This window comes from Panthera uncia, chromosome B1, assembly GCF_023721935.1.
Source record: "Panthera uncia isolate 11264 chromosome B1, Puncia_PCG_1.0, whole genome shotgun sequence".
In the NCBI taxonomy this organism is placed as follows: domain Eukaryota; kingdom Metazoa; phylum Chordata; class Mammalia; order Carnivora; family Felidae; genus Panthera; species Panthera uncia.
This window is the reverse complement of record NC_064811.1, coordinates 32,167,593-32,182,453: the sequence shown is the minus strand read 5'-3', so window position 1 is coordinate 32,182,453 and position 14,861 is coordinate 32,167,593. Positions and strand designations below refer to the sequence as shown.

Here is a 14,861-nt window from a genome sequence, read left to right as displayed (position 1 = left end):
CCCCTGCTTGTGCTCTCTCTCTGTGAAAATGAATGAATAAACTTTAAAATTTTTTTTAATTAAAAATAAAATTTGGTTTAAAAGACTAGGAAAATGGTATCCAAAATCTATAAAGAACTTATCAAACTCAACACCCAAAAAACAAATAATCCAGTGAAGAAATGAGCAAAAGACATGAATAGGCACTTTTCCAAAGAAGACATTCAGATGGCTAACAGGCACATGAAAAATTTTTCAAAATTACTCATCATCAGGGAAATACATATTAAAACCACGGTGAGATACCACCACCTCACACCTGTCAGAATGGCTAAAATTAACAGGCAACAACAGATGTTGGCAAGGATGCAGAGAGAGAGGAACCCTTTTGCACTGCTGGTGTGAATGCAAACTGGTATAGCCACTCTGGAAAACAGTATGGAGGTTCCTCAAAAAACTAAAAATAGAACTACCCTGTGACCCAGCAATTGCACTGTTGGGTATTTATACAAAGGATACAGGAGTGCTGTTTCAAAGGGGCATATGCACCCCAATGTTTATAGCAGCACTATCAACAATAGCCAAAGTATGGAAGGAGCCCAAATGTCTATCGATGGATGAATGGATAAAGAAGATGTGGTATATATATACAATGGAATATTACTCAGCAATAAAAAAGAATGAAATCTTGTCATTTGCAACTATGTGGATGGAACTAGAGTGTATTATGCTAAGCGAAAGGAGTCAGAGAAAGACAAATATCATGACTTCACTCATATGTGGAATTTAAGATACAAAACAGATGAACATAAGGGAAGGGAAGCAAAAATAATATAAAAACAGGGAGGGGAACAAAACATAAGAGACTTAAATACAGAGAACAAACTGAGGGTTGCTGGCAGGTTGTTGAGGGGGAGATGGGCTAAACGGGCAAGGGACATTGAGGAGGATATTTGTTGGGATGAGAACTGGGTATTGTATGTACATGATGAATCACTAAATTCTATTCCTGAAATCATTATTACACTATATGTTAACTAACTTGGATGTAAATTATAAAAATAAATAATAAAATTTTTTAAATTAAAAAACAAAGACCAGGATAATAGTGGTGCCTTGTGGCTCAGTCGGTTGGGCGTCTGACTTCAGCTCTGGTCATGATCTCATAGTTTGTGAGTTCAAGCCCCACAATCAGGCTCTCTGCTGGGCAGCGCAGAGCCTGCTTGAGATCCTCTGTTCTCCCTCTGTCTCTGCCCCTCCCCAACTTGCGTGCTCTTTCTCTCTCTCTCTCTCTCTCAAAAATAAATTTAAAACAAAGCATTAAAAAATAAAATAAAATAAAATAAAATAAAATAAAATAAAATAAAGACCAGGATAATAATTTATTACGTACAATAAAGAGAGGAAAGAAAACTTACATTTCATTTCAGATTGGGAACTCCTTTAGGACAAGAACAGTCTCATTCATCTTTATGTCTCCAGGGCTTAGCTTGCAACCTGCCTTCCCTGATATCTGTCACTATATAGTAGCTTATCAACAAAAATTTATTGAATGAGTTGATGCTTCAGGCTGTTCTGTCTGGTGATTATATTTATAAAATGTATTATTTCTATGGAATTAATAGAGGGTTAAATTAAAGCTAATGATGTTAACTTCGCATTTAACTAGTTAATTGATGATTCAGGGTTTATCTTGAAATCAGTGAATATCTCACAGATACTTTGTTCTTAATCCCATATGCTTTCATCAGGTGAACACTCCAACCAAAACCTATGGAATGGGGAAAGGCCGTGCGGCAGATCTGAAGTATATTGAGGCTTGTGCCAGACGCATTGTGCAAAACTCACATGGGTACAAAATTGTGACTGAGAAAAGCACAGTTCCAGTGAGGGCAGCAGAAAGTATTCGTCGAATATTTGATGCAAACACAAAACCCAACTTGAATTTACAGGTATAAAAAAAGGAAGCGTTAGAACCTGATACTATGTAAATATTGCTGCTTATAGTTGCCCATGGTTAATTCTAGGCTTACAACTTTGCTTTGCATTGGGATTCTAGGTACTGTCCAACCCTGAGTTCTTGGCGGAAGGAACAGCCATCAAGGACCTGAAGAACCCAGACAGAGTACTGATAGGAGGGGATGAAACGCCAGAGGGCCAGAGAGCTGTGCAGGCACTGTGTGCTGTGTATGAGCACTGGGTTCCCAGAGAAAAGATCCTCACCACTAATACTTGGTCTTCAGAACTTTCCAAACTGGTTGGTATAGAGCATTCAATTCTCCATTTAATTTAAAGCCAAGGACTTATTTCTCTTAAGCCTGATAAGCCACACAGGTACTTTCTTAATATTAAATAAAAGGTATGCTTTTGAAGACAATATTCTTGTCCATTATGAAATAATTTTCACAAGGGAAATCAAATATTGGGGTATAAAATATTTTGGAAAGTGCTAAATTTTAATAAAATATAACATAAAATGAAGGGTTCATTAAAATTGTAGTCTTAAAAATCCCTCTTTCCCTTTTTGACTCCCGTTCTTAATCATCTTTCTTCTCGAATTTAAAACATTTTCCTTTACCAACCCATTCATAGCCTCCTCAAATTGAGGCCATCAGTAACTTTTATATCTCCCTCAGTAGTTTGTATCAACTCAGTGAAATATAATCCAGACATTTAAAATTGCCATTTTAACTCATTGTACTTTTCCTTTTTTCCCCCGCCCGAAGGCAGCAAATGCTTTTCTTGCCCAGAGGATCAGCAGTATTAACTCTATAAGTGCCCTCTGTGAAGCAACAGGGGCTGATGTAGAAGAGGTGGCAACAGCCATTGGAATGGACCAGAGAATTGGAAATAAGTTTCTGAAAGCCAGTGTTGGTAAATTGAAAATTTTTCTGTACATAAAATAGGTTCATTTAGCTGGGTCTCTAACTTTAAGGAAGTCTTTTTTTTTTTTTTAATATTTATTTATTTTTGAGAGAGAGAGAGAGAGAGTGTGTGGGGAGGGGTAGAGAGAGAGGGAGACAGAGGATCAGAAGCAGGCTGTGTGCTGACAGCACAGAGATCAAGGAGGGACTCAGACTCACAAACTGTGAGATCATGATCTGAGCCGAAGTTGGACGTTTAACCAACTGAGCCACCCAGGCGCCCCAAAGAAATCTTTGTTTAACTTGATGCCCTCAAAATAATGATACTGTTATTCATGTGACATCTTCAACCTATCTGGAACTTCCCAAGTGCAGCAATAATTTAACTTATATTGTTTAATAATTACTGATTGATTAGGAGGATAAACAGAGTTCACTGTTATAGGAGCATTAATTGGTATTCAGTTCGAACATTTAGGAAGAGTAAGTTCCAGAGACCACATAGGAAATAACTCAATACCTTACTGAAGCAAACAGGAAACAAATTTCCTATCATTTACTTTGCCTACTAATATACTTTTGGAAATGTGTCCTGGGTGAAGTAAGTCGGTCCTTATTAGTTGCCAGTTCTGTACTTCTGAATTATCCTATTTGCTAAAATTTATTTTTAATCCCAAAATCAGTGCTCCTAGTGCTTTCACGGTCGTTTGCAGACACAACACAGCAGCAAAAAATTTGAGTCACCCAACACAGACATTTCCAGCTGAAGTTGCATAAGGCAATGCTCTTGTTTCAGCTCCCATTCTGTAAACAAGTGCTTTTTTTTGTGGTCTATTTAGTGTCACATTTTTTACATTTTTGTGCTTTTTATTGGTGGTTTCACTTTTCTAAATGGCCCTCAGGCATATTGCAAAGTGCTGCCTAGTGTTTTGAAGTGCCAGGAGACTCTGATGTACCTCACAGAGAAAATACTGTGGTTAGATAAGCTTTATTCAGGCATGAGTTATAGTGCTGTTGGCTATGAATTTAATATTAATGAATCAATAATATATATTAAATAAAGTGTCTTTAAACTCATAAGGGCAAGAACAGGGACACTGGGCTGGCTCAGTTGGTAGAGCATGCAACTCTTGATCTCAGGGTAATGAGTTTGAGCCCCATTTTGGGTATAGAGCTTACTTAAAAGGGGGAGGCAGAAGACATGAGCAGACATTTCTCCAAAGAAGACATACAGACGGCAAACAGACACATGGAAAGATGCCCCGTATCACTCATCATCAGAGAAATGCAAATCAAAACCGTAATGACATATCACCTCACACCTGTCAGAATAGCTAAACTAAAAAATACAAGAAACAACAAATGTTGGCAATGATACAGAGGAAAAGGAACACTCGTGCACTGTTGGGGGGAATAAAAACTATTGCAGCCAGTGTGGAAAACAATATATGGAGATTCCTCAAAAATTAAAAATAGAATTATCATGTGATCCAGTAATTCCACTACTGGGTATTTACCCAAAGAATACAAAAACACTAATTCAAAAAGATATATCGACCCCTATTGTTTATTGCAGCATTATTTACACTAGGCAAGATATGGCGGCAACCCATATATATATATGTGTATATATACATATACACACCACATCTTCCTTATCCATTAATCTATCAATGGACATATACATATATATGTGTGTGTGTGTGTGTGTATGTATATGTATATATATGTATATACATATATATACACACACACACATATATATATACACACACACATACATATATATACATATACACAGTGGAATATTACTCAGCCATAGAAAAGAATGAACTCTTGCTATTTGCAACAACATGAATGAATCTAGAGAGTATCATGCTAAGTGAAATAAGTCAGTTAAGGAAAGATAAATACCATAAGATTTCACTCATATGTGGAATTTAAGAAATAAAACAAACAAAAGAGAAAAGAGACAAACCAAGAAACAGACTCTTAACTATAGAGAACATACTTATGGCTGCCAGAGGGGAAGTGGATGGGGTGAAATAGATGAAGGGGATTAAGACTACACTTACCATGATGGACAGTGAGTAATGTGTAGAATTGTTGAATCACTGTATTGTAGACCTGAAACTAACATAACACTGTATATATACTATGCTGGAATTAAAATTGAAAATCAAAAAAAATAAAAACATTAAAAAGTCTAAGTATAATAAAATAAAATACATTTTTAATAAAAGTAAAATGATTATGTATCAATTTGTTGGTGAAATGTGACCATAAGCTCACAGGAACCTAACTCTTTATTTCGCCTAGGAACAATGCTTTAGTATTCATTAATTCCACATTTGTGGCATTTTTGTAGAATGTAACTAGTAGATAATGAGAATTGGTTGTGTTTTTGGATATAAGTTAACATGGTTGATCTAAGGGTAAATAGAGTTTTATAGATTAGGCCATAGGCAGCCCTTCGTGTGTTTCTGGGGCCTAATGCCATTTCCCAATTCTCGTTTCCCTGCCCTTTTCTATCTTTTTAGTATTTTCTTTAAGCTACCGTTTAAAAAAAAATAGCTACTATTTATTGAAGGTCTATTATGCAACAAGTTCTGAACTAGTACTTTATATATCTCATTTATTAATCCTTATAGCCTGTTAAGAAGGTGCTTGTATGTCCTTTATAGAGATGGTTAGGGATCAGGGAAATGTTCACGACTTGCTGTAAGTCACACAACTAGTGAGTGGCTAGGTGTTTTGGGCTCCAAAGCACATGCCAATCCTTACTGTATATTGAATTGTATTAGAACAGGGTGGGCAAACTATTGTCTTCAGGCTAAAATTGGTCCCCAGCTTGTTTTATAAATAAAGTTGTATTGGAACACAGCCATGCCAATTTTATTACATATTGTCTATGACTGCTTTTGAGCTACAAAGGCAGAGTTGAATATTTGTGCCAGAGATTGTGTGGCCCACAAAGGCTAAAATATTTACAATTTGTCCCATAAAACTTTACCAGCCCTGTGCTAAACTAAGTGCTAAACTAAGAGAGGTGGGGCAGTGATACCAGATGAATAAGGAATAACATAGAAAATGTAGCCATAATGAAACATTTACTAGAAGATTATCTAGAAATTATTTATAGAGTTGATTAGTTGCTTGCAAATTTCACACATTATTTAAACCCAATAACTTTCCAACATCTAAATTTTATTATTAGAAATCCTAGCATAGGGTCACCTGACTGGCACAGTAGAGCATGCAACTCTAATACAGTAGAGCATGCAACTCTTGATCTCGGGGTTGTGAGTTTGAGCCCCATGTGTGGGGTGGAGTTTACTTAAAGAAAAAAAAAATTCTAGCTTAGGCCCTCTGATTTAGTGTGACAGATTTGTCACATGATTCAGTTGTGGTTCTTAAATAAAAATACTGTCACTTTTTTCTTCAGGTTTTGGTGGAAGCTGCTTTCAGAAAGATGTTCTGAATTTGGTTTATCTCTGTGAGGCTCTGAATTTGCCTGAAGTAGCTCGGTATTGGCAGCAGGTATCAATCTTTCTAGTCACAACTTTTGCTTAACTTCTGATTAAAACATGTCACCCTTTGTGAGATGTTTTTGACAGAATTTATTTATTCCAGGAACTCAAACATTATATTCAGTTTCTTTATTTTAGGTTTACTTATTGGGCTTCTGTGTTTTTGTCTTTTTTGCTAATCAACTCTGATGGAAATTTCTGATAAACTATCTGTCTTCTAGTTTTATAACACATTTGCTCTCAGGGTAAAGCAAGAACTATTAATTACAACTCTTCTCTATCCTAAAAGGCAGACAATCATAACAAAGGAAGAACCTGTATCGTAATGCTTTCAAGGTGGTTTGTGTGTGTTGATATTTGTTTTGTCCCTTTGAGATTCACAGAGCTAAAATTAAAGACCCTTCCCAAACTGAAAATAGAGTTCACATTAATTGAGTGCTTTCCCTGTGCCAGGCACTTTCTTAGGTACTTTGCATATTTCATTTAGTCCTCATCACTAATATTCCCCATTTCTAGGTGAGGAAACTGAGGCTTAGAGACGTTAAGTAATATGTCCAAGATACCAGCCGGTATACATATCTTTCCCAAATATTTTTTCTGCAACTCTGTAGTTTTTTAGATTTCAGCAGTGGGTGACAGTATAAGGAAATGTACATTTTTAAGGAAAATGTACAATGTAAAAGTTTGTTTCATTCAATCCAGCATGATGACTTTAGCTTCCTGTCCATCATGGCAAAATGCAGATAAAGTCTTGATTTTCCAACACTGGGCTCATTTCACGAGCTCTCAGGTTTTGAGACAGCCCCTAGAAATTCAGTGCCTTAAAAAAAAAAAAAAACACATAAAAACTAGTCTCTTTCCTTATATACTGGCCACCAATAGGAAGTCTTGTTTATTTATTTATTTTTACTTTTTTTTTAATGTTTATTATTATTTTTTTTTGAGAGATGGAGAGAGCGAGTGTGAGCGAGGGAGAGGCAGAGAGAGAGGGAGACAAAAGATCCAAAGTGGGCTCTGTGCTGATGCAGAGAGCCCGTATGGGGCTCGAACCCATGAACCGTGAGATCATGACATGAACCGAAGTCAGACACTCAACCCACTGAGCCACCCAGGTGCTCCTGAAGTCTTGTTTATAGACTCTTAGGAGAGTAAAGGGTTAGGCGAGCAGAGACTTTTATTCTTACAATATTTAGTTAAAAACTTAGCCAAGGGTTAGGAGTGCTATGCTTTATCAAGAGGAAGCTATAACTCTGCATTGTTCAACTGTTTTCTGCTCACTTTCTACTTCCACTCAGTTTCGGTGAGGGGTAAGCGTATATGGCAAGGGTGGTGGGGGGGCTTTGGGATTTGATTGCTTATAGCCTTGCTTCCATAGGGTTTAGAAAAGTTGGCAAAGGAGAACTCTGTTTTCTCTGTGCCTTTTTTCAGCTATTATAGCTGGATCTCAAGTGGGGTTGAAACTTAACTGTGCTCCTCATCTTTACATCCATCCCATCTGAGGTTGGTGCATGGAAGCCAAGTGAAAATTTTCAGGATGACTTTAAGTGTGGGATGGTAATTCTTTTTTTTTTTTTTTTTTTTTTAATTTTTAATAGATACTGAAGAGGTTGTTTAATCTTTGCCTCCTGTTACTTTATGAGGCTGGTATGCATACAATAGTACTATAAAACTGTGAGCAGTGTGTGGCATAGGCTTCACCTCTTTTAACTGCACTAATTGTACATGTTTACATTGTATAATTGTACATGTAATTTCAGGTCATAGATATGAATGACTACCAGAGAAGGAGATTTGCTTCCCGGATTATAGACAGTCTGTTTAATACAGTAACTGATAAGAAGATAGCTATTTTGGGATTTGCATTCAAAAAGGACACCGGTGATACGAGGTACCAGTTCTTAAAAATATTTCAACCCCTTTGAGAGTACTAACTGCTCATCTTATTTTGATTTTTGATAGTGGATGTGTGTGTGTGAAATATATGTGCATATATATAGTATAAAGAATAAAAGTAAAGTGAACATCTGTATCCTCACAAGAAATAGAATTTTCCCTCTACAAACTCCTTAGGTATTAGAATATATGCCATTTTGTTTCATTATACTCCCTAGCAATACTGATGTTTTTTCCTTTAGAGAATCTTCTAGCATATATATCAGCAAATATTTGATGGATGAAGGTGCACATCTCCATATATATGATCCAAAAGTACCAAGGGAACAAATAGTTGTGGATCTTTCTCACCCAGGAGTTTCAGAGGATGACCAAGGTAAGGCTTTGAGTCTTATGAATCACTGAATATGGGCCTAAAACTTGTTTGTTCTCTAGAAACCTTTGGTGGTTCTGTTTTTGTTTTTGTTTCTTAATGAAATGCTGCATTAAAAACATTTTTTTAGGGGTGCCTGGGTGGCTCAGTTAGGCATCCAACTCTTGATTTTGATTCAGGTCATGGGCTCAACAGTGCATGGGATCAAGCCTTGCATCAGGCTCCATGCTGACAGTACAGAGCCTGCTTGGGATTCTCTCTCTCCCTGTTTCTCTGTCCCTCCCCCTGGCTCTCTCTCTCTCTCTCTCTCAAAATAAATAAATAAACTTAAAAAAAAATTCCAGTATGGTTAACATACAATGTTGTATTAGTTTCATATGTACAATATAGTGATTCAACAATTCCATACATTACTCAGTGCTCTTTGTGATAAAGTGCAGTCTAAATCCCCTTTATCTATTTCACCCATTCCCCCCACCTGCCCCTCTGGTTTGTTCTCTATAGTTAAGACTGTTTCTTAGTTTGTCTTTCTCTCTCTCTCCCTTTTTTTCCTTTACTTGTTTGGTTTATTAAATTACACATATGAGTGAAGTCATATGGTATTTGTCTTTCTCTGACTGACTTACTTTACTTAGCATTGTACTCCCTAGCTCCATCCATGTCATTGCAAATGGCAAGATTTCATTCTTTTTGATGGCTGAGTAATATTCTGCTGTATGCATATGTATGTGTGTATGTGTATATATGTGTGTGTGCGTGTGTGTGTGTGTATGGTACAGCTTCCTTATCTATTCATCTGTTGATGGACATTTGTGCTGCTTCCATGGTTGTTCTGTTTTTATCATTGGTAGCCCTTCTTTTCTGCCTCATTTCTCTAAAATTAAACTCTTAGACATTGTTCTATCAACTTTGATTTTATTAGCTGTGTGTTGGTCTGATGATTTTTCCAACATACCCTAAGAAGCCCCAGATGTTCCAAGGAGATGCTTCTAGGGTAAGGTTCAGGTGCTCCAGGCGCCACCCCCCCCCCCCCCCGCATTACTCTCATTCTCACTTCAACCAGACTATTTCACTTCTGTCAGACCGTCCTAGTAACCCTAGTATTAAAATGCGTAATTTCAAATAATTCCCTTCTTATTGCCAATTTTTTGTTGCTGTTGTTATAGTGTCCCGGCTCGTGACCATTTCCAAGGATCCATATGAAGCATGTGATGGTGCCCATGCTGTGGTTATTTGCACTGAGTGGGACATGTTTAAGGTGAGGTGACAAGTACTATGAAAGAAAATTTTAGAAGTATTCTGGTATCAGTAGGGGTTGAGTATGTGTTCATGTATATGTTCTAATTGTTTCATTTCTGTCTTTATAGGAATTGGATTATGAACGCATTCATAAAAAAATGCTGAAGCCAGCCTTTATCTTTGATGGACGACGTGTCTTGGATGGGCTCCACAACGAACTACAAACCATTGGCTTCCAGGTAATTAATTATGATCCCGGACCAGTTTTGTTTTGTTTGTTTGGTCATTTGCTTTTTAGTGGGTTTGAGTTGTAGAATTTTAATATTCCCTTCTTTAGCAATAACATAACAGGGGGGCAACATGTCAGTTCTCTGGAAAATCTCTATGCGATTTGTGTAATTACTCCACTCCCTCCTTAATTTGTAATCTCAAGATCATTCAGTATTGGTCTTCCTTACATGGTATCTAGGAGTCAGTAGTTATCTATTACATAGGGATAGAATGTACCTTGTCTTACTTCATATAAAGATCAAGTAAGAAAATATACAATTTAAAAGAATTTTTTTTTCTTCCCAGAGCCACCCACGCTGCTCTGATGAACTATCTGCACCACACTGACACCCTCAGGGGCCAGGCCACTTATTCCTATCTGAATGTTTTGAAAACTGCAAAATGCAGTGTAGTTGTCACATATTGCATAGGATCCTATACCTTTTGAGTGCTCAGCACTGTTCTAGCGCCTGAGAGGTCTGAGCGAGAAGTATGGGAGCTTTAGTGGGACTGGCCCTTTTTTAATTCAAAGTTTGCTACCTAAATGGAGTGTTTAGAGAGCTGACAGAAACCTGAACAGTACCTTTATGTTGCATCTATTTCAATTTTACCAAGGGTCCCAAGAGTATTAATAAGGAGGTACTTTCCATTTCCTCGGAGCAGTGTGTACGTGGGGGTGGGAGGCTTGAGGGGAGGTTGGGAGGGTGAAGAATTACGCCAGGAGATTGTAGTCAGCATAGTCCCATAGTCCCTGGGCAGAGCAGGGAGGGGGGAGTGTTGAGAGCTGGCTCTTGTGCATTTGCTCGGCACCAGCATTCTTGGAAAGGTACCCAGAAGGCTTTATCTGCTGTTCAGAATATTGGATCTGGTTCTCTTAACCTGTCACCAACTTGTTAAAGATCCTTCTTATAGAATTCAGTGCTCATTTCTCATTCGTGAGAGATTCACTTGCAGCAAGAATCAGATGACGTCCTTGTCTGTTAACATTCCATCAGGGACCTTGGGGATTCTTCTACTGCACCCCTCCTTAGTGAGTAACAGCATGACTGCTTTTCCCAGTCATGACTTAAACTGAAGCAATGTTATTTTTTAAAGATTACTTCCAAGGCGTAAACACATTTTCTTGCATTCTTGTGTTACTCATTTAAGGGAGAAGATAGGTAATATAAGTTTGGATTCTTATAAAAGTTAACTTTTCTGAGTACGGATTTTTAAAAAATGGGGGAAAAGTGAGGAATGGAATCACTAAATAAAGGGAATTTGTAAGTCACTAAAATGATTAATACAAAGCAAAAACCCTTTGAGTCAGAATTATATAGTTAATTTTAAAAAGTTTTTTTTACTTTATTTTGAGAAGGAGAGAGCATGAGCAGGGGAGAGGCAGATAGAGAGGGAGAGGAGAATCCCAAGCAGGCTCTACACTGTCAGCACAGAGCCCGACGGAGGGCTCGAACTCACAAACCATGAGATCTTGACCTGAGCCAAAATCAAGAGTCGGACGCTTAACTGACTGAGCCACTCAGGTGCTCTTAATTTTTAATTCAAAAGACATTTGTGAAAATTGTATAGTATATTTTTGCTATAGAGAAGAGCTAAATTTATGATTGTTAAAGAAGCAGTGTCTTTAAAGATAAGATTAATGATTTTAGATATATGAGGAAAAGTTTAAAATGTAATATGCAAAATAAAAATAGACTACCACTTATTTATTGAAGGCTGACTTGTATGGCGGCCACTGCACTGGGCACTTTATCTAATTTATTCCATAACACAACCTGTTGAAGTAAGTGGTAGTAACACTGTTTACAAATGAGGAAGAAAGATCTAGAGAGCTTAGTTGACACAACAATTATCAATCAGGAATCCAGCTGGGGCCTTTTAGACTCTGAAGCCTGAACTCCTGAAATCTATGCTATTACAGCTGATGTAAATTAAAAAAAAAAAAAAAAACAATTCTTATTTAACACTTATTTAGTTTTGAGAGACAGAGAGAGACAGGGCACGAACAGGGCCCAATGCGGGGCCCAAACTCACAAACCGTGAGATCATGACCTGAGCCAAAGCCAGCTGCTCAACTGACTGAACCACCCAGGTCCCTCAAGCTGATGTAAATTTTTTTAGAATAAGGGAACAGATGTGAGAATAGAGTTTGAGAGAGAATTTGATTGCACTGGAATCTTGTCTGTTAGTTGCTTTCATCCATGTTGCTGACACAGTGGTGGCATGTGAGTCTGTCCTCAGTCTGAGGGGGTCTGGTGTTGGGAATGGCAAGAGTAAGAGTGTCTAGCTGTAAATTTGGAGAGTGGAGAGTAGATTGACTCTAGAAACATGAAAAATACAGAAGGAACCAAAAATCTTTCATAGCAACCCAGAAAACTTGAGACCCTCTTTTGATTTTAAAAGGAAATAATAGGTTTTCTTTCTAAAATCTTTCTTTTCCCCCCTAGATTGAAACAATTGGAAAAAAGGTGTCTTCAAAGAGAATTCCATATGCGCCTTCGGGGGAAATTCCAAAGTTTAGCCTTCAGGATCCACCGAACAAGAAACCCAGAGTATAGTCATTGCCATTTTTATTTGTAAATTTTTTGGTACTTTAGGATAGCAGCTATCTATCTGATATTAAATGGTAAATGAACCAAGTGTTTTTAAGGAAACAAAACTATTTTTTTAATCAAATTTATACTAGCTATATGGGAATTAGCATATCTGGTATTATGAATCTAGAATATTTTTTACATATTTTTGTAATTTTGTTACCTCAGTGATTGGACGAGTGGTAAATAATCATGTTGGTTTTAATGGTGTCGATCTTTGTAAAATACAGATTAAACCTAAAACACTTTTTACTTTATAAAATGTCCATAGGCAGCACTTTAATATCACATGTACACTCTTCAGTTTTTCTGATCATTGGTTTATTTACGTGTTATTAAATATATATATTTTAAACCGTGAAATTGCTGTCCTAAACACTGGGCTAAACCTGTTAACCTTTCATAAAGTGTCCTGGAGACTTAGAGGTTTCTGGCTTAATTGGGTAAGGTGTTTCCCAAGCCATTTCTTGTCTCTCTGAACAGACAGGGAAAATTCAGTGGATAGAATGGGGCCTTGTGCTTTTTTCTTTTCTTTTCTTCCTTCCTTTCTTCCTTTCTCCTTTCCTCTCCTTTCTCTTTCTTTCTTTCTTTCTTTCTTTCTTTCTTTCTTTCTTTCTTTTCTTCCCTTTTCTTTCTTTTTTGGATGTGCTTAGAACATTTTTCCTATGCTTCCATGTTACAAGTGACCCTATAAGTTTGGTTTGGGTAATGTTCCTTTGCTCCTTTTGTTTGAACGAGCTGCGTTGTTGGTTTTTTAGCCCAAGAATGTCATCACTGCTCATTTCCAATCGATCCAAATAAGACTAAAAGGCAATTTTTTTTTTTAACATGAAGAAAATATCAGTATTGGTCTAGTTTATTCTTCTTCATGTCTCATTTTTTCTCACTGATCATTATTTTTTTAGTTCAAGAGCCAAAAATATTTGTTACCTTCATTTTGCATTTTTAGTTCTATAACTCATTGAAGTTCCCCTTTTTCTTTAAATAAGAAAATCAATATAATCTCATGTATGAACTTAAAAAAGTAGATTTTACAAATTACGTATAGCATTATTCTAAAGTAAGAATTTTTGTATGTTTCCATGTGCTTTTTTATTACGTATCTTATTGACTTTGACTTTGTCTTATGCTTTATCATTATTGAAATATGCCAGATGTCCATCTGATGCTCTGCTCTGCTGAGAGTATACAAATCAAGTTAAACAGATACAAGCCTCATCCTTTAGGAATTTTGAGGTTCAGTTAGAATACAGAAACAAATACAAAGATGAGAGACATCTGTACAGATAGCAAACACATAAATAAAATATTCTGTATCAACAATTGCGTGAGTGTATTTTCTGTCATAGTACAAGTAACAAATGAGTCATGACAGTCTGACATTAGAAAAATAGTACTCCTGGGGCGCCTGGGTGGCTCAGTCAGTTGGCTGTCTGACTTCCGCTCAGGTTATGATCTCGTGGTTCGTGAGTTTGAGCCCCACGTCAGGCTCTGTGCTGACAGCTTGGAGCCTGGAGCCTGTTTCGGATTCTGTGTCTCTCTCTCTGCCCCTCCCCTGCTCATGCTCTGTCTCTGTCTCTCTCTCTCCAAAATAAATAAATATTTAAAAAGTTAAAAAAAAAAAAAAGAAAAATATTGCTCCTTACTTTTTTGAGAAAAGGACATTACATCATTCTTTCAAATGATGTAAGAACGGAAGGGAATTTAGCAAATAGATCTGGTGCCTGCAAATCAAAGCTCATGGGCCAAATCTGGCCAGCCACCTACAAATAAGCTAAGAATGGTTTTATAATTTTATATGATTATATATATTTTTTTTTTATTTAAGATTTTATTTTTAAGTAATCTCTACACCTAATGCGGGGCTCAAACTCACAACCCTGAGCTCAAGACTTGCTTGCTCTTCTGACTGAGCCAGCGAGGTGCCCCTCCATGATTATATTTAAAAAGATTTTTTTAATGTTTACTTTTGAGAGAGAGAACACAAGCAGGGAAGGGGCAGAAAGAGAGAGAGGCAGAAGATCTGAAGTGGGGTCCATGCTGACAGCAGACAGCCTGATGTGAGGCTCAAACTCACAAACTAAGAGATCGTGACCTGAGCCAAAGTCAGACACTTAAC

General features: G+C 37.0%; 1 protein-coding gene across 3 annotated transcripts in view; it reads left to right on the top strand.

Moving 5' to 3' along the window:
* The window catches only part of UGDH (UDP-glucose 6-dehydrogenase), a 30,759-nt gene extending 17,204 nt beyond the window's left edge, over positions 1-13,555 (top strand). For all 3 annotated transcript variants that reach the window (XM_049631960.1, XM_049631962.1, XM_049631961.1), the window contains exons 4-12: positions 1,731-1,931; positions 2,039-2,236; positions 2,706-2,853; positions 6,289-6,383; positions 8,131-8,261; positions 8,509-8,642; positions 9,806-9,897; positions 10,007-10,117; positions 12,596-13,555. In XM_049631960.1, the coding sequence (XP_049487917.1) occupies positions 1,731-1,931; positions 2,039-2,236; positions 2,706-2,853; positions 6,289-6,383; positions 8,131-8,261; positions 8,509-8,642; positions 9,806-9,897; positions 10,007-10,117; positions 12,596-12,706 (1,221 nt within the window). In that variant the 3' untranslated portion in view covers positions 12,707-13,555. The remainder of the gene's footprint in view (positions 1-1,730; positions 1,932-2,038; positions 2,237-2,705; positions 2,854-6,288; positions 6,384-8,130; positions 8,262-8,508; positions 8,643-9,805; positions 9,898-10,006; positions 10,118-12,595) is intronic.
* Positions 13,556-14,861: the final 1,306 nt, after the last annotated feature.